This window comes from Bombyx mandarina, chromosome 08 (assembly GCF_030267445.1).
Source record: "Bombyx mandarina strain Sakado chromosome 08, ASM3026744v2".
Lineage (NCBI taxonomy): Eukaryota > Metazoa > Arthropoda > Insecta > Lepidoptera > Bombycidae > Bombyx > Bombyx mandarina.
The window spans coordinates 4051808-4078371 of record NC_143215.1 but is presented as its reverse complement, the minus strand read 5'-3'; the positions used below and the strand labels follow the sequence as shown (position 1 = coordinate 4078371).

General features: G+C 38.0%; 3 protein-coding genes across 4 annotated transcripts in view; all 3 read left to right on the top strand.

Moving 5' to 3' along the window:
- The window catches only part of LOC149502456 (uncharacterized), a 210857-nt gene extending 191371 nt beyond the window's left edge, over positions 1–19486 (top strand). For both annotated transcript variants that reach the window (XM_089729419.1, XM_089729420.1), the window contains exons 10-14: positions 1589–1742; positions 9531–9791; positions 10878–11079; positions 18350–18561; positions 19118–19486. In XM_089729419.1, the coding sequence (XP_089585545.1) occupies positions 1589–1742; positions 9531–9791; positions 10878–11079; positions 18350–18561; positions 19118–19425 (1137 nt within the window). In that variant the 3' untranslated portion in view covers positions 19426–19486. The remainder of the gene's footprint in view (positions 1–1588; positions 1743–9530; positions 9792–10877; positions 11080–18349; positions 18562–19117) is intronic.
- Positions 19487–20094: 608 nt separating this feature from the next.
- On the top strand, positions 20095–21179 carry LOC149502455 (uncharacterized). Its single transcript, XM_089729366.1, has 2 exons — positions 20095–20098; positions 20353–21179. Exons 1-2 carry the CDS (start codon positions 20095–20097, stop codon positions 21177–21179), a joined length of 831 nt encoding a protein of 276 aa, XP_089585492.1.
- An 899-nt stretch (positions 21180–22078) lies between these two features.
- On the top strand, positions 22079–24145 carry LOC149502454 (uncharacterized). Its single transcript, XM_089729365.1, has 2 exons — positions 22079–22163; positions 23287–24145. The coding sequence occupies exons 1-2, from the start codon at positions 22079–22081 to the stop codon at positions 24081–24083; spliced, it is 882 nt and encodes a 293-aa protein (XP_089585491.1). The 3' UTR covers positions 24084–24145.
- The last annotated feature ends 2419 nt before the right edge of the window (positions 24146–26564 follow it).

The window sequence follows — 26564 nt, the reverse complement described above, 5'->3', positions numbered from 1 at the left end:
TTACGCACGAACAGTTTTTATCATCGTCCTTGGGTGGACCTCACTTTTTTTTCCTACTTATGCTGATAGCCTTGAGAGGCTATTTCAGCTTCGCCTTGACGTGTAGGTGAGCTCACGGGGCTCAAACAGGGAGTGTTGCTAACACTGATCCTAGCAAGAGCAGTGCTTTGCAGACTTTACTGCTGGTAGAACCTCTTGTGAGTCCGCGCGGGTAGGTACCACCACCCTGCCTATTTCTGCCGCGAAGCAGTAATGCGTTCCGGTTTGAAGGGTGGGGCGGCCGTCGTAACTATACTTGAGACCTTGGAGCTAATATCTCAAGGTGGGTGGCGCATTTACGTTTTGCATGTCTATGGGCTCCAGTAACCACTTAACACCAGGTGGGCTGTGAGCTCGTCCACCCATCTAAGCAATAAAGAAATAAATAAATAAAGTTACCGCAAAGTTAATACAGCCACCCTCTCGAGATATGAGATCCAACAAATTGTATTATTAAGGGGCTCTCTCTCAGTTTTTAGACTGGTACTCCTGAGAAGCAAAGCAAAATGGAATGTCGTGTCATGGTTACATAGCGCCTACCACCGTTGCCTGTTACCGCAAATTATAACATTCGTTTATCTTAAAAGCACTTAACAAAACATTATTCTAATTGTCTCTGTGTGAATAGCTACGCAAGCTGTATTGTACTAGTTTCTACGGTACAATTTCCATACATCAATATAACACAATCTCCGATCATAAATCTAGTTAATGTTCACCTTTTTTTTTATTGCTTGAAATTGAAATTGAAGAATTGTTTGAGAGATGACCTTGTCATCATTTGTTTCATCTGACTGCTCGCGATCGAAGCAATGTCCTTTATTTTCAAAATTATCTTGTATTGCTACTGAATAAACAACTCAATACTAAGATTATTAATTAAATAGTGGCAAAGACAAAACGTTCTCATTGGCCTTTTGATTTTTTTTATTGTTTCCATGGGTGGACGAGCTCACAGCCCGCCCACCTAGTGTTGAGTGGTTACTGGAGCCCATAGACATCTACGACGTAAATGCGCCACCCACCTTGAGATATAAGTTCCCAAGGTCCCAAGTATAGTTACGACGGCTGCCCCGCCCTTCAAACCGAAACGCAGTACTGCTTCACGGCAGAAATAGGCAGGGTGGTGGTGCCTACCCATGTGGACTCAAAAGAGGTTCTACCACCAGTAATTACGCAAATTATAATTTTGCGGATTTGATTTTTATTACACGATCTTATTCCTTCACCGTGAAAGTCAATCGTGAACATTAAATTTGTTGAGTACGTATTTCATTAGAAAAATTGGTACCCGCCTGGGATTCGAATACCGGTGCATCGCTCAACACGAATGCACCGGACGTCTTATCCTTTAGGCCACGACAACTTCAATTTTATGTAACTTGTGTAAAAATTTTCATCAGTAGAAGAACAACACATAAAATATTCAATATATTTTTTTTATTAAAGGTTTATATTTAAAAAAATCTAAAATACCGAAATTCGAAATGTGACTTTTGTAGCTTCGTGTCTAAAATCTGACGAAACCTAATAGATTGATGATCCTCAGCCAGAAGACGAAGGCTTCGATGAGTGGGAAGTGAGTCGATCCCGCGTTCATCTTGGAGCTTTGATAGGCAGCGGGGCCTTCGGGCGGGTCCACGCTGCTCACCTCGACATGCCCGGAGGGGAAACCATGACGGTTGCAGCTAAAATGCTGACGGGTATGTTATTACTTTACGGTATAAATAAATAAAAACCTTTCTTTTTCTTTTTATTACTGGTGGTAGGACCACTTCTGAGTCCGCACGGGTAGGTACCACCACTCCGCCTATTTCTGCCGTGAAGCAGTCATGCGTTTCGGTTTGAAGGGCGGGGCAGCCGTTGTAACTATACTGAGACCTTAGAACTTATATCTCAAGGTGGATGTATATGGGCTCCAGTAACCATATAAAGCCAGGTGAAGACTGTACACAATCTATAAATGAAAAGTAAGAAAAAAGAATAGGAATCTATTCCGCATTCAAAGCCAAGCCAAATCGCCACAACGGACTTCCTGAACTTTTTTCCCTACCTGTACTCTTAGCCTTGAGAGGCTATTTCAACCTCTTCTTGACGTGTAGGTGAGCTCACGGGGCTCAAACCGGGAGTGTTGCTAACACTAGTCCTAGCAAGAGCAGTGCTACGCAGAATATACCACCGGATCGGAAACGCGACCTATGGAGAAGATCCGGCGAGAAACTAAGTGGGCAATCGTGAACAAAATACTTAATTACAACCGATTTTCAAAGAACTAACATATTTACATACCACAGAAAATATAGCACTGTTAAACACTCGTGGATGTCGCAATCGATTTGTTTAAGCATCTCCGTGAAAACAACGGAACGCGCAGACTGCTTTCCAGACAATTAGCGACCAATTACAGAAACAAAACACACCGAGTTCGTATTATTACAAAACTCGCTTTAAACATTTCAATTGTTTAAATTCATTATAATAATAACAATCGTGTGTTTGAAATGTTCACATGAATTGAAACAAAAACGGAAAAATAAACACTTTTCAATGGTTCCCTTAGTTTGCTTTGCACGCATAAAAGGCGCTTTTCAATTTTATTGTAGACCCAAAAGACTCGTCTCGCAAAAGTCTAAATGTTGTTTTAGTCGTTTAATTTAATATACAGTGTGTTCTATTTTGATACTATATCGCTAAAAATACTTTTCTCTTTCTATCTTCTTTTGTACACGCGTTTAATGTATCTTAACTAGCTGTTTTCGCTTGGCTGATTCACGGAATGTAACACTAATAAAAGGAAAATATTTTATAGTCAAAAAAAAAATTTTTTTTTTTATATCTTAGATGAGTGGACGAACTCACAGCCCACCTGGTGTTAAGTGGTTACTGGAGCCCATAGACATCCACAACGTAAAAGCGCCACCCACCCTGAGATATAAGTTCTCTCACGTATTTTTTTTTATTGCTTAGATACAACTATTGTTACAACGGCTGCCCCACCCTTCAAACCGAAACGCATTACTGCTTCACGGCAGAAATAGACGGGGTGGTGGTACCCACCCGTGCGGACTCACAAGAGGTCCTACCACCAGTGAAATTATTAGTTTATTCTTGTTTGGGAACAGATATGGAATTCTGTTATTTCCGAACCAGTTATACATCACTAAATGGATACGAGATCGATGTCTCAATGGTATTAATATAAGGGATGTTGCTCCGTGCATGCTCCTTCGAACAGATTGCGAAAGAATTAGACAAGACGATTGTGGTCACTTCAACGCACCCACTGTAGCCCCCTATCGCGTACGAATTGCGCCCCACTTGTCAAACTTTGACGGTACTACATAAAAAACCTACAAAATCCCAACAGCAACTGTACAAAATTTTAACACGCTTTAAATGAAGCAATGACTTGAGAGAAAGTCGCCTTCTTTCTTTCGGCCCTTAATGAAATACGTAGTATATAGTGACTTCGAACGTATTTAACTAGAAAAAGATCAACATCTTTTACAAGTATTTTTTTACCTTATCTATTTTTATGGATAAGATTTTTTTTGCTCAGATAGGTTAACGAGCTCACGGCACACCTAGTGCTAAGTGGTTACTGGAGCGCATAGATATCAACAGCTTAAATGCCGCCACCCATCTTGAGATGTGTCCTAAGTCTCAGTTTTATAGTAAATCGGCTGCAGCTCACTTCAAACCGAAACGCATACATCTTTGCACCAGAAATAGGTCGCGTGGTACTAGTTCCAACCCGTGTGGCAGTGCTGCGAACTCGACCAACTTTTCGGTAGATCTACCAACTTTTAGTGTCGTAATCGAACCTACCACTTTGTAGCAAAAATCTACCAACTTTTGAAGTTTTCAAAAAGTTCAAATCAAACCTCTATGAAAATAATATTGAAACTATATTTTTTTTTATGTTTCGTAATCTTTTCAATTATCACTATTTTCTATTGATATTTTGAATATTAGCGGCCTGTAATTCTGTTTTATCATTGGATTTCTAATAAAAGTATGTAGTTCAAATATGTCTTATCCAATCGAAAAGTAAATTAAGGATGCCAGATTCTTATTGGAGGGTCTCTAAAAGACTTGAAAAGTATGGGTGGTAGATCTACCAGCTTTTCATAGTAGGGTTTCCTATTTCCCACCTTGACGAATTTCGAGTTGGCAACGCTGCCGTGTGGGCTCACAAGACGCCTTACCGCAACCACATACGATTCAGACATAACAAGTCTCATTTGCTTATAGCAGCTTTTCGATGTTACACAGCTAAAATAGCGGGAATTGACTTCCACGGTGAAGGAATAACATCGTGTAATAAAAATCAAACCCGCAAAATTATAATTTGCGTAATTACTGGTGGTAGGACCTTTTGTGAGTCCGCACGGGTAGGTACCACCACCCTGCCATGAAGCAGTATGCGTTTCGGTTTGAAGGGTGGGGCAGCCGTTACTATATACGAATACTTGAGACCTTAGAACTCATATCTCAAGGTGGGTAGCGCATTTACGTTGTAGATGTCTATGGACTCCAGTAACCACTTAACACCTGGCGGGCTCTGAGCTCGTCCACCCATCTAAGCAATAAAAAATAAAAAAATTCCACCCTACCATCTACTAAAATATAATACTAGAAAAAACAAACTATTGCTTTAATGAGAAGAGTACAGAGAAACTAAACGTACAATACATCATCAGCATAGTTCGCGAAGTCCCAAAACAAAAGTTTGTGTTAAACAAATTTGTACCAGACGCTGTCGGGCCAAAAATTGAATTTTGCACGTACGGGACTTCAACAGAAGTTTTGGGCGAACGAATTACGTTTTATAAATTATGTTTACCAGCTTATTGCTTTCGGGTTTATCAAATGGAAGCAATAAAAAGAAAAGGAGAAGGATTTATCTTTATTACGTTTTATATAACTCGAGAGTTCAAAATTAATATTATCAAAAGGCAGTAAATTAAAGTTAAAAGGCGCTCTTATACCGAGTGCTTCAGAACTACCTTATTACCTACTAATATTATCGGTACAAAATTATAAAGAGAAAAAGAACCACTGAAGTATCAGGAAAATTATGAATAATTAAAACTTATATATGTGTAAAGAGGCAAAATTATTATTACGTTACATTGTGTATTTTTATGTATATTTATATATATATGTATGTGTATATATATATAAATATACACCGCGTGTAATTAGTTTCCAAACGATTCCTTTTCACCTGATGGTTGTCTGAAGAGATAATACGATAAGACCGCCAAATGTAATCTTTTTTTGTATTTAATGTTTCGCATTGCTTCTTTTGTTGGTGTATTATAAAGAATACTCCCTCTCTTTTTCTAAATACGATCTATTTTATACTTCATTATTGTCATCATACATATTATATTTTGTCCGCATTCGTTCGAATACTTAACAATTGTTTTCCCCACCTAACCTCTGGTAGCCTAAGGGGCTGTTCTAGCAACTCCCGAACCAGATACTATACAGTTTTCCGTGGTCATTTACGACGAAAACAGCGACGTAAAAGTTGCTTAAAGATGTCCGCGACTCGCGGAAACCGAAGAATAACTTAAGTGTTTTGAGGCTTCGTAGCTCGGTGGTGTTATTTGAGAAGTTTGAAGCTTTGCACGCATTAGCTTCTATCATCGGTGTTCAGAGGACAGCATTCATTTACGTGCCTATTGGCTCAAGTAACACCTTTGTTATTAGAAGCATGAAATCGAAACGATGTCTGCAAATTAACTTTAAAATTCGGTTATAACATAATTTCAATGATTTAAAGAACTCTTATTATTTACAATGATTGATACGAAATCGTTGCATTGATATATTATTTACGATTTATAGAGAGACTTATTTGTAAATATAGGTATACGTGCGTCCGGCATTTCGCACGCGTCTATTTTTTTTCAAAATGAATAAATTACGCTGCTTTTTGGAACACACTGTCGTATTTATTATAAATGATAAACTCATGCTATCTCCCAAGGTTGGTGGTGGCATTTACGTTGTAGATGTCTATGGACTGAGGTAACTAAGTTAACACCAGGTGGGCCGTGACCTCGTCTACCCATCTAAGCAATAAAAAAATCCCGGCATTGCTCTTATCAAATATTTTACAGCGATTAAATGTATTCTTTGTGTTAATCCAATTTATAAACTGTCATTGTGTGAAATTAATTCAGTCATTTTTGAGTGATTAAGGAATAAACTTACACATTTACAATACTCCTTAGAATAATACCTAGAGATGTTCAAATTAAAAACAAAAAAATGGCTATCCAATGCTATAAATATGTAAGATCGAGTGATGTGTAGCTAAGGTCACAAATACTTGAACGAAAACTGCTACCGTTCCAATTTTATTAGTGAGTGTCAAAACTGTCAGAACCGTGAAGATGATTGGATTTGTAAGCTTAGTTTCTTCCCCATCAAATATGCTACCACGTCCACAGCCTCGGCTTTTTTTCTGTCTGTAGGCTGTGAACGGTGGCAGCGGTTCAGCGGTAGGCAGCGGCTTGGCTCTGCCCCTGGCATTGCTGAAGTCCATGGGCGTCCATGGTCCACTCACCATCAGGTGGGCCGTATGCTCGTCTGCCTAATAGGGCAATAAAAAAAAATAAAAAAAAAGGCAAAGGCCCGCGTTCCAAAAATGTACAAGGTTCACGCACAAGCCATTCGTTTCTCCATTTTGATCTCCAATATCCAATGTAAGTCGTCGTGGCCTAAAGGATAACACGTCCGGTGCATTCGTTGTTGCGATGCATCGGTGTTCGAATCCCGCAGGTGGGTACCAATTTTTCTAATGAAATACGTACTTAACAAATGTTTACGATTGCCTTACACGGTGAAGGAATAACATCGTGCAATAAAAATCAAACCCGCAAAATTATAATTTGCGTAATCACTGGTGAGTCCGCACGGGTAGGTACCACCGCCCTGCCTATTTCTGCCGTGAAGCAGTAATGCGTTTCGGTTTGAAGGGTGGGGTAGCCGTTGTAACTATACTGAGACCTTAGAACTTATATCTCAAGCTGGGTAGCGCATTTACGTTGTAGATGTCTATGGGCTCCAGTAACCACTTAATACCAGGTGGGCTGTGAGCTCGTCCACCCAACTAAGCAATAAAATAAAAAAAGAATAAAAAATCCTCACACAGCAGCGCTACACGCTTTGCAATTACTAATCTTGTCAATTACGCCGCATAACTAGTATTATTAGAGCAATTTATTTACTCTAATTCAATCAAAACTTTTCGCAGGAGCTGTACAGAATTTTAATTAATAACTGTTTGTTTGGCACCGTTTAAGCCTTCCCGGTAATCTCGCGTCAATTCCAACATTCCAGACTCAACAATTCCAGGCTAGGAAATTCGTTTTATACAGGGTGGCCCATAAGTCCTTTGATATGAAAAAAAATTTATTAAAATAAAACTAATTACATTATGAATTAAATTTTTATTTACATAAAAAGCTTAAAAAACGGGAATTATTTTTTGAAAATAACATCTCCTAAATGTAATCCGTTGCGATCACGGCACTCTTGCAAACGACGTCTAAAATTGTCGATGACTGCGCGGCACGTCACTGCTGAAATGCTTGTCATTTCTCTGCGGATGTTTTCTTTTAGGGCCTCAATTGACCGCGGGTTTGTGTCGTATACTTTAGCCTTAAGGTAGCCCCACAAAAAAAAATCCATCGGGGTCAGATCTGGACTACGTGGAGGCCAGGAAATGTCTCCTCTCTTAGAGATAACTTTGCCAGGAAAAAGTTGACGGATAACGGGCATAGCAGTGTTAGAGGTGTGAGAAGTGGCCCCATCCTGTTGAAACCACGTCCTGGCATTAAAGCCTGAAAAGTTTTGCAATTCTGGTATGAAAAACTCTTCGATCATAGCCACATATCGCTCCGACGTAACAGTAACTGCGCACCCTCTGCCATCCTCAAAGAAGTAAGGCCCTAGGATACCATGGGCTGACATAGCGGCCCAAACAGTCACTTTCGGACTATGTAAGGGCTTCTGATGCTTAAGTTTTGGATTGATGGGGCTCCAATAGCGGCAATTTTGTTTACTAACATGCCCGTTAAGATGGAAATGAGCCTCGTCAGAGAACATTATGTTATTGAAGGAAGTAAACCGATTCAACATTTCATTCGCATAATTTTGTCTTTGAATACCGTCAGTTTCCTTTAATTCTTGAACCAACTGAATTTTGTAAGGGTGCATATGTAAATCTTTCTTCAAAATCCGTTGTAACGATGTCCTGGATACGTTTAATGCTCTGGCGCGCTTACGAGTTGACTGTGTCGGATTTTCGCGAATAGACTGTGTCACTGTGTCTATGTTTTGTTCCGTACGTGACGTCCTTGGGCGACCCAACCGCGGTTTATCTAACGTCGAACCGGTCTCCTCGAACTTAGCAACCCAGTTCTTAATCGTTTGAAGAGTTGGAGTGTCGTCAAAGTTGTGTAAACCTTTGTGTTCTCGAAATTTACGCCGCGCAACGGTTGCCGAATTGTCGTTTTTATAAAACTCGCGCACACAAAACACACGGTCCGCTCCGGTAAAACGCTCCATCGCGACTAAATTCCCAGAAACTGAAGTTACTCCCCCCGCTTCCCCTGCACCGTTCACGCGCGCCCTGTTCGTTTTATTCAAATTTTACTTTTCAAAGGACTTATGGGCCACCCTGTATTATGAGTACCAAAAACACAATTATTATAATCAAAGGTGCAAATCAAACTGACTAAGTTAAAAAAACGAATCGAAAACCCGGGGAACAGCAGCTAAGATCACTGATGTGGACCAAAGATCCAATCAATCTGAATTAAATATAAGATCCTTAAGATACCTTTTGTACTTAAACTTTTAATCCTTATACCTATATATATAAATCAATTGCTGTTCGTTAGTTTCGCTAAAACTCGAGAACGGCTGGACCGATTTGGTCAATTTTGGTCTTAAATTATTTGTGGAAGTCCAGAGAAGGTTTAAAAAGTAGATAAATATGAAAATGCTCGGAATTAAATAAATAAAAAACAATTTTGTTTTTACTCTGATGTGTCCCCCGTCAGACGGGGATTCCTTTTGTTTGTTTTAAGTCTTTTTTTATACTAAAGTTTAGGTCTTTTATTTATCATTTGAAGCACTACGAAGTCTGCCGGGTCAGCTAGTACTTAATATAGTCCATATATATACTGGTGGTAGGACCTCTTGTGAGTCCGAACGGGTAGATACCACCGCCCCGCCTATTTCTGCCGTGAAACAGTAATCGTTTCGGTTTGAAGGGCGGGGCAGCCGTTGTCACTATACTGAGACCTTAGAACTTATATCTCAAGGTGGGTGACGCATTTACGGTTGTAGATGTGTATAGGCTCCAGTAACCACTTAACATCAGGTAGGCTGTGAGCTCGTCCACATATCATAAAAAAATAAAAAAGTGACCATAGCAACGAAGCGATCAATTTTAATCTTTACAGAAGAAGCATCGCAGGAAGAGATGCAAGACTTCTTCCGGGAAATAGAGATGCTGAAGCACGTTGGCTACCACAAACACGTGATTCGTCTCATCGGCTGCTGCACGAGACGAGCCCCGCTCATCGCTCTCCTGGAACACGCTCCAAGAGGTGATCTGCTTTCACTGTTGAGGGCAGCCAGAGGGAGAAGGAAGGAAACTCAGACGTCTGACGTCACTAGGAGAGCAGGCAGCGACATTATCGGAAAACCTTCTGAAGGGGATTGTGAGTTATTGCCTTTTTTAATACGCTTTTATTAGCTTCAGAAGTATGTATGTTTGTAACGGAATCTTTGAACATGATTTTGACCCCTTCAAAACATCCGATTAACTAAAATTTTGGTATACTTATTAAGGACCGATGACAATTCAATACAAAAAAAAATTGAAAAAATTTAAATTCAACTAAAAAATGAAAAATAAATAACAGTTTAAAAAAACTAACAAAATACGCTTTTATAGAAAATCCAACCAAAAAATAGAAAATAATTTGATTAAAAAATTGTGTAAGAAAAATTTGAGTTAACTTTTACGCTATCGAGAACGTTAACTAAACTCGCACTAAGCACACAGATATGTTTTCCACGTGGCTCATGGACATCAACAATGTCGAAGGTATAGATAAGCTGTTACTTACAGCTGAAGACTAACCATTTTTGAATAACAATTTGTCAAAGTACTCAGGAAATTTATTATTAGTTCATACAATAAAATCTATATTAATAACTTAAATAAGAGAGTAAGTCCATCTGCTACATTTCCACGTCGAAACCCATAATTAGTTTGGATATTTTTCACGAACTTCGATATTAAAATAGTTTGAGCCCCGTGAAACAATATAGGATTACTTTCATCTCACTATTGAACACTGGTCTCCACCCACGCTATATAACTATAAAGTGTAGTTCATGGGGTCGATGTTTCCGACGTAAAGCTATTACATAGGTAATAAATAATACGCTCATTATTTTGAATTTCTTCTACGAGTATAAAGTATCTAAAAATCTATGTTATTCATATTCACTCACAATTACACTTGAAAACAAAAATTTCGATCACACGAAAAACATTTATTTATCAGAATTATTTATTTACATTTTGTTTACAACATAATATAATAAATAATTTTCCATGAGTAACGTTAACTTCTGGACTGTATAGCTTCGCTCTTGTCCACAAAAACGGTAAACAATTTCCTCGCGTGGTTCAAAAAAATAAAGAACATAAATAGCGCCTGATAGAACTTACGTCTAATATTCATGATTACAATTTGCTCAGTAATTTTTTTAAGTGTCTTTATTTTTTATTTCAGCGGATTACACACATTTTAGCGACTCGGATCCGGCATTGTCGGACGAAAAACTTTACATAGATAGGGAAATAAATAAATTAATGAAAAGAGACCATTACGTGGCGGAGCCGGCGTTACATTTAGATAGTACGACTATGAGAGAATACGCGTTGCAAGTCGCTTTAGGAATGAAGCATTTGGAGGGCAGAGGGATCACGCATAGGTAAGGAATTCATATATCACGTTATTCTATAAAAAATCATCTCTATTGTAGAGCTGTGCTTCCTACAGTCAAGAAATAATACACAGATTGCAGTAGTTCACTGAATTCTGTATTGCTTTAATTACTGGTGGTAGGAATTCTTATGAGTCCGCGCGGGCGGGTACCAGCACCCTGCCTATTCCTGCGGTGAAGCAGTAATGTGTTTCGGTCTGAAGGGAGGGGCAGCAGTTGTAACTATACTTGAGACCTTAGAAGTTATATCTCAAGGTGGGTGGGGCATTTACGTTGTGGATGTCTATGGGCTCCAGTAACCACTTAACACCAGGTGGGTTGTGAGCTCGTCCACCGATCTAAGCAATAAAAAAAAAATTATAACTCCACTTGTACAATCTTCAGATATCTGCTCACTACTGAATACACTGCTTTCTGTCCCGTTTTTTCAGACTACCGCCTTTTTTATTATGTCATGTCCCCACTACTGCCTTTGCTGCCACCAACAGTGTTGCTATTTGGCAATCAGAAAATTGCCTCAACTTGAATATGTTAAATTTAATTTAATTATTTTACAACAAACCTTACACTATGAACATTGAGACTGTCTGTGCAGTATTTAGAGCTCCTGACTCTTTTCCGGATCTTCTCAGTGGGTCGCGTTTCCGATCCGGTGGTAGATTCTGCGAATAACAGCTCTTGCTAGGATCAGTGTTAGCAACACTTCCGGTTTGAGCCCCGTGAGCTCACCTACGCGTTAGGGTGAAGCTGAAATAGCCTCTAAAGGCTATCAGCATAGGTAGAAAAAAATATTTGACTGTTACGCAGAGGATCGTGGATTTAATTCCCATATCATGAAATTGTGTGATTAACAGGCTTGCTTGCTCTTTTTCTGGATGTTTATTATCTATAATCGTAAACCGTAATTTTATGCCGGTTGACCGTGCGTCATTTGTTCCTAGTTGCTTAACCATTGATATAAGGTATATGTATAATCAATTCCAAAACGTGGATATATGTTCACGCACCTATTCAATCTGATGCAATCCTACTGTGTGCTTAGAGCGAGTTTTTTAACGTTCTCGATAACGTAAAAGTTAGCTGATATTTGTATGCAATGGGATCGTTTGCCTACGTCATTCCCGATCCTGCGGACAGAATGGAAAGCAGTCGACGTCGCCCAAAACACGTCATCTCGGATCCTCCCGATCCACTAACGGTGCTTTTAGGTACTTCAAGCACCGGTCACCGTTCTCGTCGAACCAGTCGCTTGCGACGAAGGGCTCGACGAGTAAATTAACCCTCAGACACAGCCCACTGAGTTTCTCGCCGGATCTTCTCAGTGGGTCGCGTTTCCGATCCGGTGGTAGATTCTGCGAAGCACGGCTCTCGCTAGGGTTCGTGTTAGCAACGTCATCAGGTTTGAGCCCCGTGAGCTCACCTACAAACGTTAGGGTTACGCTGAAATAGCCCCTAAGGCTATCAGATTAGGTAGGATAAAAAAAAAAAAAAATTGCCTACGTTTGCCGCTAGGAGCGCTATTCCAACTGTATATAAAATTGGGTTAACTTTTACGCTATCGAGAACGTTAAAAAACTCGCACTAAGCACACTGATACCCAACCATACTCAAGACAAATTCTTAACAGTGCCCGTAATCGGTGTTAGGGAATTACTTATTGAGAAATTCAGATTAATTACAGATTAATTAACAGACAGACATTAAATTACAATTTGAGACACTGAATACACACGCGCAACGTGCTCTTGAAGTGCTCCAAATAAATACTACATTTTTCTTAGCTCTCAAAGCGAAACGCGAGACAAAGGGCGCTTGAGCCATGCGACTTTAATGTTGTTTTGCATAAACAAACGGTGATTTAAAATGCTTAAATTGAAAACAATACGTTGCGTTAATATCGAGCGTTTTCTCTTGGGAATCTTTTTGAAACCGTTAGTGGAAGAGTTTAATTTTGACACTCAATAAATATGTTACACGACGTTCAATTGAAATGCAATAATATGAATTTGCATAGGTCTTTTACTCAAGCTAGAAACAGGGTGATAGCCAGATAGAAAAATAGGGTAAAATGTTACAGTTGTGTATAGATAATGAGTTTGCATTTGAGTACTAACTGCCAGATCTACGCTTTTATAGAAAATCCAACTAAAAAATAGAAAATAAATCTTAATAAATTTGAATTAAAAATAGTGTAAGAAAAAATGATTTCATTGTAAAAAAGCGTGGGGTGCATGGTATCAGTAGTTATACATATACATATAAATTGTCATCGGTCCTTAATAAGTATACCAAATTTCGAGTTAATCCGACGTTTTGAAGCGGGTCAAAATCATGTTCAAAAACTCCGTTACATACTAACATACTAACATACATACGTCTGAAGCTAATAAAAGCGTATTAAAAGACAGAGTGGCATACTACATATCTTCTGGAAGAACTTTAAAGCGTCCGTAGTAGACGTAGTTGACGAGCTTATTGATCAGCAGCTGTACTAGCTATATTTTTTCGGGAAATTGGTAATTTTAACCTTAATGAAACAAAACACGCTCTCAAGGTGTCCTCGTTACGAATATCTCTTTTTTTTTGAAGTCGGTTAAATATAACCAAGCCGCCTTCGTGTAACTACGGTCCAATAAAAAAAAAACAATACACGAACTGACAATTTAATCATTAAAATATTTCAATAATGTAAAGGTACCTACCTACCTAGTAGCGATTTATTTTGTATTATAATATTCTGAAAGGGCACGAAAGTGGAAACTTCTCATCATACAAATAAATAGTAGCTGATAACAAGGTCCTATTTTATGAAGCTTCCGTCTATTCGAATATAAAATAATGGTCTTTAACTTGCTACGGATAGAGTCGATTATGCTGAAACAATGTCTGCGGATATTGCCTTGAGCCGGTGCTGCTCCTAGCAACGGTATCTTAGCAACGCATACTGCGGTGTAATCGGGTTCCCAATAATTTGGCGGTTTTCTAGATTGAAATACAATGTACATATTTCAACTCTACAAAAGATTATAAATTATTATGATTCTTTGTAAGCGAAATTAGTTTAAGCGTCTAAATGTTTTTTTTTAGAAAACTATATTAGATGATGATCTTATTACCTGTGCTAATAGCCTTGAGAGGCTGTTTCAGCTTCGCCCTAACGTATAGATGAGCTCACAGGGCTCAAGCCGGGAGTGTTGCTAGCACTGGCCCTAGCAAGGGCCGTGCTTCGCATAATCTACCACCGGATCGGAAACGCGACCTACTGAGAAGATCCGGCGAGAAACTCAGTGGGCAATTCGAAGTATCGCTCGATGTCTTCTCAATTCGCGTAATGTGTACATTGTGTAAGAAGAATCTTATTCTATTTACAAAGCACAATTGTTGTAATAATATAAAAAAAAAAAAACCACAGATTAAACTACAATTAGCAGCGACCTCTTTTACGTTTTCAATTAGTAATAAAGTAGTAGTAGTAGTAGTAGTAGTAATAAACTGAATATGCGATTGTAAGTAATCCTGCTAGACACCGCAGATATCATCTGGGCGGTGGCATTCCTATGCAAACTATAGGCTTCAATAGCTTAACACTAAAGAGACCGTTGTCTTTATATTTTTTTATAAAATAATCCGTTTCTCAAAAAAATCTAACTATTGCACTTCTGACAGTTAATTTAATTAAAAACTTATCCTCATCAAGGACGAACTTTTCAAAGTAAAACAATAATAATTTAATATATTATTCTTGATTGCGATTTATTCATTTTATGTTGAAAACAATTCAATCGTAAAAAAAGTATACAAAAATCGTGAATATTAATTTAAAAAATGATGTCCACATATTATGCGGCCATTGAGCGTATTTATATTTTTATTATTTACCAACAGCACAAAACAAACATATAATATACAAAAAGATAGCTAAAACAAAAAACCAAACAAGTCTACAAAAAAATCAATATTTAAATAATAATAAATAAAACGTACACGTAATATGTATGCGCCAATTTCCGGGAAGAGGTTAGAAGTCTCATAGTACATATTTTCAGATTTAACTAAACTCCAAACGGTAATGTTCAATTAAAATTAATTTTATATATTGCGTACCCGATTCCGATTGATTTTTAATACACAAGCTAAACATTAAATAAAAGTATATTCTGTGAAATAAAGCATCTAAATTTTGTCTAAAATCGTTGTTATAAAATATTCTAAATTTATTGAGATATATTATACGTATTCACTCACAGTAAGTAACACCTGAAAAAACACTCGATTACACGAAAAACAACAAATAGACATCGCAGCGGATAGAACAAACAGGATTATTTGCCTAACAAGCCCGGGCAGATGTCTCCCGGTGTTTAAATTTAATATACCCGGGTTTAACCGGGCTCCGTAGGCTCAAGCTTTCCGGGAAAAGCCCGGATTTTTCCTGGTAGCAGTGAGTAACTGGGGCGCTCAAGCAAGTAATGTAAATCGTTTCTCGTCATATTGTGCGTGCCGTTCTTGAATGAGCTTTGTATAAATAAATGGTTCGTAAACATATTTTTCTTTACCTATTTTTCGTAAAGAACATAATGCGAAGTCAAACGATGACTAGATGTCACATTCTATCTATGGTTTGTATCTATATCTATAGTCGTGATTTGAACATTTTTTTGTTTTTTTTTTAATTAATTGTGTAGTTGAATGACCATGCTTACATCACCCGACATTATATACATACATATGTGTGTGCATTAAAACAAGTAAAATAAATATAATGCATAGTTTTAACAAAAAAATAAAATCGCCTTAAACAAAATAAAATGAGTATGTACAGTAAAAGCTCTTCATTCTTTTAAGGGGTATATTCCGTGAATATGTCGCGATTACAGAAACCGTGAATATGGAAAAGCGCGTTTACAAAGGACATTTTACAGGGACGTCTTAAATTAGGCTGGGGCCCTTGGGCACACAAGAATTTGAGGCCCTTTTGGAAAGTAAAAAAATATTTTTTACTGAGTATGACCATCTATTATAGGTAATCAAATACGGTATGATAAAATATGTCATTAATGATATTAGAATGCTGCTGGTTTTTTGGTTACGATTACGATAACGGAAACCGTTATCGTGATTGCTAGATGGTGTACTTAGTAAATTAGGTACGATGCGTTCGGAAATATTATTAATTAGTACAGCAGGAATCGGCGCAGTCATCGATGTAATGGCGTAGTATATGCCTTGAAAATACCTTCTGGTAAGATTATTGATTTGTGAAAAAAGTTTAATGTGCCCGACAAAAATGTTTTGAGAATAAATGTGTGAGAGATTTTGTCGATCCTTCGGGGCCCCCTGAGAATGGGGGCCCTGGGCACGGGCCCCGTGTGCCCTTATGGTAAAGACGGTATTGCATTCGTTTACGTACATATTGGAATTATTTTTATCAATATGTATATACCGATGTACCAATTAGATCCGTGAACAAAGAAATCTTTATCCGCGAGCATATGAATTGGGTCGGTTTTTTTAATCCGCTAATAGTGAAAACGCGAATGCAGGAAACGCGAATGAGGAGCTTTTACTATATAATATCATTAATGTAATTGAAGTTAATTAAATACGCACTATTGACTCACTTATCTCAAAAACTATTGGTCAGATCTTGATAAAATTTAAATTGGACCTTGAGAAGAATCAAACTTCAAATAACCAAAGAAGAAACAAAACAGGACACCTAAAAGAATTCTGACGTAACATAAATAATAAATCCTATATTTTGAACACTTATTTTTTTATTGAGTCGGTTTATACAAATACTGATCCACACAATAACAGTACTGTATGTGTGATCAATGATCAGTAGCGCACAAATATTTACGCCATTTCTTTCCACTAAATCGTAGTGATTTTATATGTATATTTTGCGGTAGGCAGCGGCTTGGCTCTGCCCCTGGCATTGCTGAAGTCCATGAGCGACGGTAACCACTCACCATCAGGTGGGCCGTATGCTCGTCTGGCTACAAGGGCAATAAAAAAAATAAAAAAAATGTACCTAAAAATTGATAACGTTCTAAAAATCGTAACGAAATGTACACATATCTTGAAACACCCTCCACGGTGTTTTCCGAGCGCTGTGACATGTCCTTCTCCAAACGCGGCTTGCGGAGAGTACTTAATGGTAGGCAGCGGCTTGGCATTGCCCTTAGCATCGCTGACGTCCATGAGCGATGGTGACCACTTAGCATCAGGTGGGCCTTATGCTCGTCTGCCTACAAAGATAACAAAAAAAAACACAAGTACCTGAGTTTCTTGCCGTTTCTGCTCTGGGTTAAGCGGCTTTCCAAGTCGGTCGCAAAGATATCTCTATTGGAAACTCTCTTTAACCCTATGACTGACGCAATGAAGTATTAAATAGATATGTCGATTTCTGTTGGATTGTCCCCTCAGACACAGCCCACTGAGTTTCTCGCCAGATCTACTCAGTGTGTCGCGTTTCCGATCCGGTGGTAGATTCTGCGAAGCACGGCTCTTGCTAGGGTTCGTGTTAGCAACGTCGTCAGGTTTGAGCCCCGTGAGCTCACCTACTAGTTAAGGTTACGCTGAAATAGCCACTCGAGCCTCTCAGCTTAGGTAGGAAAAAAAACTTGGATTGTCGAACTTTGCATTGCTTCCCTTGTTTTTAATATACGTTTTAGTCCCTTAGAAATTTGTTTTAGTCTCAGCATATTCCGACGCCTTAGTAGGAAGTTCGAAGAAAGAAATCGACATAATTTCTTTAGTGCGCCACGTAGGGCACCGTTGACCTACATAGCAGTCAAAGGGTTAAAGGCGAATTTGTTTTTTTTTTACAAAAATAATGATATGAAATGAAATGCGTTTATTTCAGGTAACTTAAGTCCATAAAATTTCACACACAATTACATAATATTTAAATCAAAATACAGTAAAAATAAATTACAATTGAAAATGATTTAAAACAAAAATAAACAAAAATGAAACCAAATCAAAATTATTAAAATTAAAATTGTCAACTACTAATATAAAATTAAAATTAATAAAGGAACTAATACAATAAATAATGAAATAATGTTAACAGAGTAACAGCCACCATACCAGTCACTGTGTTAGATTAATGAGAGATAGATGCTTATTATGCATTATATTTTATATGCATGCATGCATATAATGAAGAATGAACGGCCGCCGGACATAAATGTGCTAAATAAGAACGTGCTAAAACTTTCTAAACTTATAATAAGCGCGTCCCTTTCAGAGATCTGGCGGCTCGGAACATCCTGGTGGATAGCACGGGAGTCTTGAAAGTGGCAGACTTCGGCCTCTCCAGATCAGGAGTGTACGTCCACACGCGTTCCAAGCCAGTGCCGCTGCGATGGCTAGCACCCGAAGCCATTGTCCATTCCCAATATTGCAGCAAAAGCGATGTTTGGGCTTTCGCTGTTTTGCTTTGGGAGATAGCCACCTTGGGTAAGTTTCCAACTACTTGTTTGATAGAAGTTCCTTATAGTATTCCATTATACTGACTACTTAACGCTCAGATAAGCAATAGGATTCTAAGGCTGGAGAAGTGTTTGGTAATGCTAAGTTCGAGGGCAATAACTCCCTCTTGTTTTTGCCACTAATTTGGTGCGGGTGCAACATTTCTTCTTTTTTTTAAATTCATACATCATTCCTACACTCACAACCTTATCTCTTATATATTCTTTCACATAGTAATTAAAAGCCTCTTTAGGACGCCCCTCGCCACATTACCGTCTACTTTTTATTGGTAGTAGGGAAGCCTTGTGAGTCCGCACGGGTGGGTACCACCACCCTGCCAATTTCTGCCGTAAAGCAGTAATCCGTTTCGGTTTGAAGTCGTTGATACTTAGAACTCATGTCACATGGTAGGTGGCGGCATTTATCGATGTCAATGGCTGATGACTAATCACCTAGTGAGTCAAGATCTAGGTCCACTAATCATAGCAATAAAAAAAGGAATACTACTACCACACAAATTACAAAAAGCAATTCTCAATTCCAGGTGGTTTCCCTTACGCGGAACTAAGCAACTACCAAGTACCCGCATTTTTGACTGGCGGCGGCAGACTGCCGAAGCCAATGCGTGCGTCAGTGCGCCTCTACGAATTAATGGTCGAATGTTGGTCAGACGATCCACATGACCGGCCAACGTTCGCTCAAATAGTGGACAAACTGGTCATCCAACAGCAGTTGTATGTTGATTTGGAGTGCGTGCTTCCACCGTCAGAAGAAGACATTGGATTCAAAGATTATGATTACACTCTGCCAAGCCCACTCCCCGGGGACACCCAGCTTATGTACAAAGACTGATCCTTTTTATTGTTGTTATTATGCTCTTTGCACAAGTAAATGTCTATAAAAAAGAAACGATATTTTCCTCGCATTTTACCTTAAAACTAAACATTAACATTAAAAACAATCTTGGTCTATGATCAATAATTGAAGTTGACAAACCCATATCCATATTTTAATTTTAATTTGAATTACTTTTATAGTCAACTTTCTGCATAAAATTCAAATCAACTCCGTATGGTTCACGGAGTGGAAAGCACTTTTTAGGTAAGTCGAATCAGCACACGGGAATTTTATTAATGGAAGAATTAAATTAGCTAAGCATATTTATGTGCATACTACTGCTACCCACTGAATATCAGCAAGTATAGAAGCGCCATTAGCACATTCATCAAGTTGCGAATCTTAGATCTTAGAGATTAGAAGAGAAGAAGCTTCCGCCGAGCGGGTGAAATTGCTGAATAGATAGGTTCAAATTGCTATTGTTCGGAACTTGTAAATATGCAAACTTATCTTGAAAATTAGAGAAATTAAAATCTACTTTCCAAATAAATATGTGTTAAAAAAACTGAAAACAAACCTCAGCAAACCGGCGTCAAATACCGACGGTGCCAAATAAAATATTTTATTCGAAGCATTCCGCTATAAAATACATATTAAATTTTCACGATATGTAGGTATGTAAATATGAGTTTGTACAGTAAAACGCTGATTCGTCGGAATTGTTTGGTAAAAAACGAAGGAACGATAAACGATTTTTATTTCTAACAAAGCATAAATATGTGATATAATCAATTATAAAATATTAATTAAGCATTAAAAGTAAGTGATTTTTTGTCCAATTCATGAATTCTGCTCATTAGTTGATAGCGCGTACTCTATTTTTGATTCGGACATAACGACGAAGATTATAATATAACTTTTAATATCTTAATATAATTTCAGTGTTATCGCTACAAATATACCAAGCATTGACTGTAGTCACGTTCACAAAGATAGCAGCTGTGAAATGGCCAAACCCTGCCCGAGACCCAATCATGTTCATCGCTAACCCAGTGGAAGCAGATATGCCAGGTCATTGGATGCCCTTGAGCGTCCTTAAAAGAATATTAGAAGGCCCGAAAAAAGAAAAACCCCAAACATATCCAATAGTCAAACTAAAGAAAAAACTGGTTTTCATTAACATTACCCCGCCGATATCTAAAAAGACTGAATCTACAACAGAAAGTATTAATCTTACAACAAAGTCTACAACGGAAACACCTACTAGTACTGAAGGAACAACAGACACTGAAATCATAAATATTACCGAAAGTACAACTACTACTGAAGGCATAACCACAACTACTGAAGCAACTACTGCATATACTGAAGCTGTAACAACAACTTCTGAAGCTACAACAACCTCAGAAGCAAGAACTACAACTGAAGTTGCAAATATTACGGAGACAACAACAGAATCGACGCCTTTACCTGAATCTACAATAACGACAGAAGCTGCAACAACTACAACAGAAGCAGCAGCAGCAACAACAACTACAACAGAAGCAACAACTACAACAGAAGCAACAACTACAACAGAAGCAACAACTATAACAGAAGCAACAACTACAACAGAAGCAACAACTGCAAAAGAAGCAACAACAACTACATCAGAAGCAACAACGACAACTACTCAACCTACAACAACGCCGAGTACTGAAGAAACAACGACAAAAAAACGAAAACCAAAACGGGGTCAATCTAACGACCTTCATGAAAACAATAGCTAATAATAACATTTAAATTTTTCAATTTACTTGAACCCTTTTGATTGATATCTAATTCAAAGCAATAATTAATTACATTATATAGCATAACCACTACAATACACCAAATCATATACACATGCGACAAACTGTTATAATACCTTAGGAGATATAAAAAAATAGAAAACTTTATTTAGTCACGGATGATATCTTCTTACCAAACAAACAATAGAAATAGATCATTGAAATTTATTCCTATGATTTCAATGAAGCATTGAGGGATTCGTAATTAAAAAGTGAAATTCAATTTCACATTCGCAATGAACTTTGACGAGGGAACGTAAAATGTTACGGCGGCACGAAAGTGATTTAAGAATTTCAAAGTAAGTGATTTTTTTTAAATGTTTGTTTTCTACTTAGATATGAAATACGATAGAATTGGAACATACAACAACAATAAGGAAAATGTAATTATAAATTTTAAATAATAACTGCGAGGACTAAATCACGCAAGGTCATCCGGACCCAAATTAAGGTTCTCTTTGTAATTATAGGTACAAGAGACTGGCATGCATACTTATATGCGTGTAAATATAAGTATGTATGCTAGTAAGTATGTATATAGATAATAAGCACCTAGACAATGAGCAATCGATAAACCACATAATTTATTTTTTCTTGCCTAAGGTGCTAGCCTTGAAAGGCTATTTCAGCGTAACCGTAACTAGTAGGTGAGCTCACGGGGCTCAAACCTGACGACGTTGCTAACACGAACCCTAGCAAGAGCCGTATTTCGCAGAATCGACCACCGGATCGGAAACGCGACCCACTGAGAAGATCCGTCGAGAAACTCAGTGGGCTGTGTCTGTGGGTTAATTTACTCGTCGAGCCCTTCGTCGCAAGCGACGGGTTCGACGTGAACGATGATCGGCCACATCAGACGCATGTTTTCCCGGTGCGGGATTCGGAACCACGACCCTCAACACAACAGTCAGGGCGCTAATCATTGTACTACTGAGTCAGGTTTCGCCACTCACTCAGAGACCTAAGGTCGAAGGCTCTATTGTACTGTATATCGAGCTATGGATGGGTAGTAATGGGTGAACTACGAGTATTATTGTTATACTAGCGACCCGCCCTCGCTTTGCTTCGGAAACATTAAATTTTATTATTGATAGCTGAGTCCCGCGATGTTACCCGCGGTTATTGTCATAACACGGGTGACGCCGCGGGGCGAAGTTAGTCTAAAAAAGTAAAGTCTAAGCCTAAGTTACTCCTTATATCATCAACTACCTATCAGTAAAAGTCTCGTCAAAATCGGCCGTTCCAGAGATTAGCCGGAACAAACAGACAGACAAAAATTGTAAAAAATGTTATTTTGGTATTGTACCGTATATATATTCATATGCATGTAGTAAAAAGCGGTTATTTCGATATTACAAACAGACACTTCAATTTAATTTATATGTATAGATGTATAGTTTGGTTGCAACACTAATTGCATTAATGTCATGCTGTTTTATTAACCAGTTAATTGATGGCTATTATTAGATTCATAAAAAAGGTTGCAGCATTGAAACGGTTTCTGAAATTGAATTCAGCCGGAATTAACGTAATAACACTAAAAACTTTATTAAAAATCGAACTTAACTAATATTTTCAAAGTGCGCAATGTAACAAAAATAGAAATTGGTGACGTGCCACCCCACTGAGTTAGTCGTCGGATCTTATCAGTGGGTCGCGTTTCCGATCCGGTGGTAGATTCTGCGAAGCACTGCTCTTGCTAGAGCCAGTCTTAAGAACACCTCCGGTTTGAACCCCGAGAGCTCACCCACACGCTGTCAGCATAGGTTGGAAAAAAAAAGTTGACATGCCAGATCCACAATCTATAGACAAAACAAACTTCTCATAGAGCAGTTTCTAAAACAACCTAACCGTTTAAAGCAATTAAAAAAGGTTTTTCATTCACGTTAATATTACAATTTCTTGTCGATTAGACTTTGAAAATTATTGTTTTAAGAATGTAGCAAAACTGGTGGTAAAATTGAACATTTCAAATGAATTGGTTTTACTGGTGGTAAGTTCCGAAGCCACTAACCAAAGGCTATTTCGTAATGTTTGATCATTTCAGTGTTCCTCATCATCGTAAAGACAACCCTGGCTCTCACTATATGCTGTGTATTTGGATCGAAATGGCCAGACCCGAGCAGAGACCCACTGTTGTTCATCGCGAATCCAGTAGAAGCCGAAGTGCCTGGTCATTGGATGCCCCTTAGCGTACTCAAACACATGCTACAGGGCACTACTGCGGTGCCACCAACAGTTAAGAGGCTAGTTTTGCAGATCCGGATTACGGAAACGACATCGACTACGACCACTACAACTTCAACAACAAATCCAACAACCACCACTACTTCAACCACTACAACACCAACAACCACTACTACAATACCGACCACAACTACGACCCAAGCAACAACTACAACAACAACTCCTACAACGACTACAACACCTACTACCACTACAACTCCAATAACAACAACTGAAACTACAACCACTACTCCAACCACCACTACAACCCCAACCACGACCACTACAACCCCAACCACGACCACTACAACCCCAACCACGACCACTACAACACCGACAACCACTACAACCCCGACAACCACTACAACACCGACTACAACCACTACAACACCAACTACCACCACTACAACACCGACTACAACCACTACAACGCCAACTACCACCACTACAACACCGACTACAACCACAACAACCCCAACAACGACAACTACAACACCAACAACCACAACAACCACTACAACTACAACAACCACAACACCGTCGACAACAACAACCAAACGTGGTCCAAAACGAGGTCCCCCACATCAAATAGTTGATGGCCACGAGAACCTTTCGTAAATTAATTTGCGTGAAAGGAAATATCGTTTTTGTATCTCATTATTTTTTGAGCGGCAAGCGTCTACAAACTCCTTTCTCAGATAGATATAAGGTTTTTAATAATAAAATACTGCTAAATAATGTTCTTGTTCTGTTAATTTTCAGTCTTACCTTATGTCTAGAAAGATTGTAACTGAAATAAATCTATAATGTTTTTTATACTGCTATATTTTTGTACTGTATTTACGAAAAACAAGTCCGTATCCGTGAATTAACGGATAGTAATTGATTAAGAATTAATTGAATACACTGCCACCTAGCCGAGAAACCGGGTACTAAAATAATTCTCAGCAGAACAAAATGAACGTATATATGTCAACCAGTAGATGGCGCTAAATTATTTTAACAGTAAACAATTTTAGTCGTAACCATTTACATTTACATCTTGTTTTAGCAGTACCTTTTTATGTATTTCCTATGTTTTAAAAGTAATCATTTCAGTAAGTATTTAGTAACAAACGTAGATGCCCAGTAGATCTGTATCGAGCAATGTGAGTGTGCCGATATTCTTTTTTTGTGGGATTTTATGACCTGGTAACTGAGACCTTTAAGTCATGTCTTATTTTAATTTATATTCATATTTTTTATGAAAAATGATATTATGGAGTGAAATGAAATGAAGATGATTAATTTGAGACATTAATCAACTGGGATGAAATTAAATGATATGAAATGAGATGATATGGGATGAAATATAATCTCAGTAAAATGGTAGTCATTTACTAAGATTTTTTCAGTGGACTTTTTGGAGGATTCCGAGAAGTTGCGTCCAGCGGCTTTGTTTCATTTTCCCACATTTGTGCACCTTCACAGATATTAAACAGTTAATAAACCACCGATACTACATATTTAAACCTGAAGAAGCACTAAATAGACAAAATAAAACAAATCACACAACTTCACTCCTCGCGTTCCCGCCAAAAAGTCGTGCCGATATTCGAATCCCACAGACGTACCTACATTTTTCTTTATAATGAAACACGTACTTAACACATATTCACGAATGTCATCGTGTAATAAAAATCAAACTCGAAAAAATATTATCTGCGCGGCATTTACGTTATTGATGACTTTGGGCTCCGGTAACCACTTAACATCAGGTAAGCCATGAGCTTCTTAACCCGTATAAGCAATATAAAAAGTCCACTCAATTTGGTCCCACATATCCCACCGCTTCTTAGGAAGAATTTGTAGGAGATTTCGCTCCAGCCTAAAAAAAAGTTTATTTATATCGCAATCGGTAGGACAGACATATGGTACAGCCGAGTCCTCAGCCTCATGTCTTAATCGCGACATTTACTTTTTATGTCTATGGACTCCGGTAACTACTTAAAACCACGAGAACCGTGAGCTCGTTCACTCATTTGTACAAAAAAAACACGCACAAGTAAAGCGTAAGCTACAATTTTGTATGTTTAGTTTATCTCTATTCTTATTATTATTTAATTCATGCTAAATAGTGGAGAAATCAATAATAAATTACAGTTTCCAAAGCAAAACGAGGGCGAGTCGCTAGTTAATATTAAAACTGAATAATCTCAAAACTTACTAATTTTACTAAAGAGTGTTTTAAAGGTTTAACATGTGTTTATTTTTAATATTAATCATTTTTGGAATTTAAATTTTTTTAAATTTTACCAGTTACATTATCTGTATTTTAAAGTAAGATAAAACTATGTATTAATTTTCCTTCCTGAAACCCTTTAATCCCGAGATATTGTTAAAAACAAGTTTAAAGCAGTATATTACGAGTAGTTATAAATTCAACTAGTGGATCACATCAAAAGTCATTAAAAATGCCACTTATCTTCTATCAATGTTATTATGCTGCGGTTTTAATCTGAAAACAAAAAGACGAACAATGAGTTTGTTTTGCGTTGTTGCCTTTTTATATCAGTGCTTGTCAAATATTTATTAAATTAAAGCTAAAACTAAATAAAAACGATTACGTTGGCTTGTGCTAAGAATGAAAATATACTGCCGTGAATGGAGAAGCACTTTGAGACCATGGGCACGCCGCCGAGTTTTGATGCCGATGCCGCGGTGGTCCTTCCAAACCTCTCGGAGGAAGAGATTCGTGCAACGAAGTCGAGGATGCAGAAGAAAGACGCGGCTGCCGGTCCTGACCGTGTTCGCGGCTGGGTCTGGGATGTTGCATTCGCTTTGAATAATAACGCTATATCACTACATAGTAGGTATAAAACAAAGTCGCTTTCTCTGTCCCTATATCCCTATGTATGCTTAAATCTTTAAAACTACGCAACGGATTTTGATGCGGTTTTTTTTAATAGATAGAGTGATTGAAGAGGAAGGTTTAGGTGCATGTATAATAACATTAATTAAATAATGGAGAAATCAATAATAAATTACAGTTTCCGAAGCGAAGCGAGGGCGGGTCGCTAGTAAATAATAATGCAGAATAAGGCATTCTTTAATGCATCG

What these genes read in the sequence shown, in the direction of transcription:
- LOC149502454 (XM_089729365.1), top strand. Translation starts at nt 22,079, where the DNA reads ATGATCGGCCACATCAGACGCATGTTTTCCCGGTGCGGGATTCGGAAC. An exon ending in CAGTCAGGGCGCTAATCATT is followed by an intron (nt 22,164 to 23,286) that starts GTACTACTGAGT and finishes TGATCATTTCAG; the next exon opens with TGTTCCTCATCATCGTAAAG.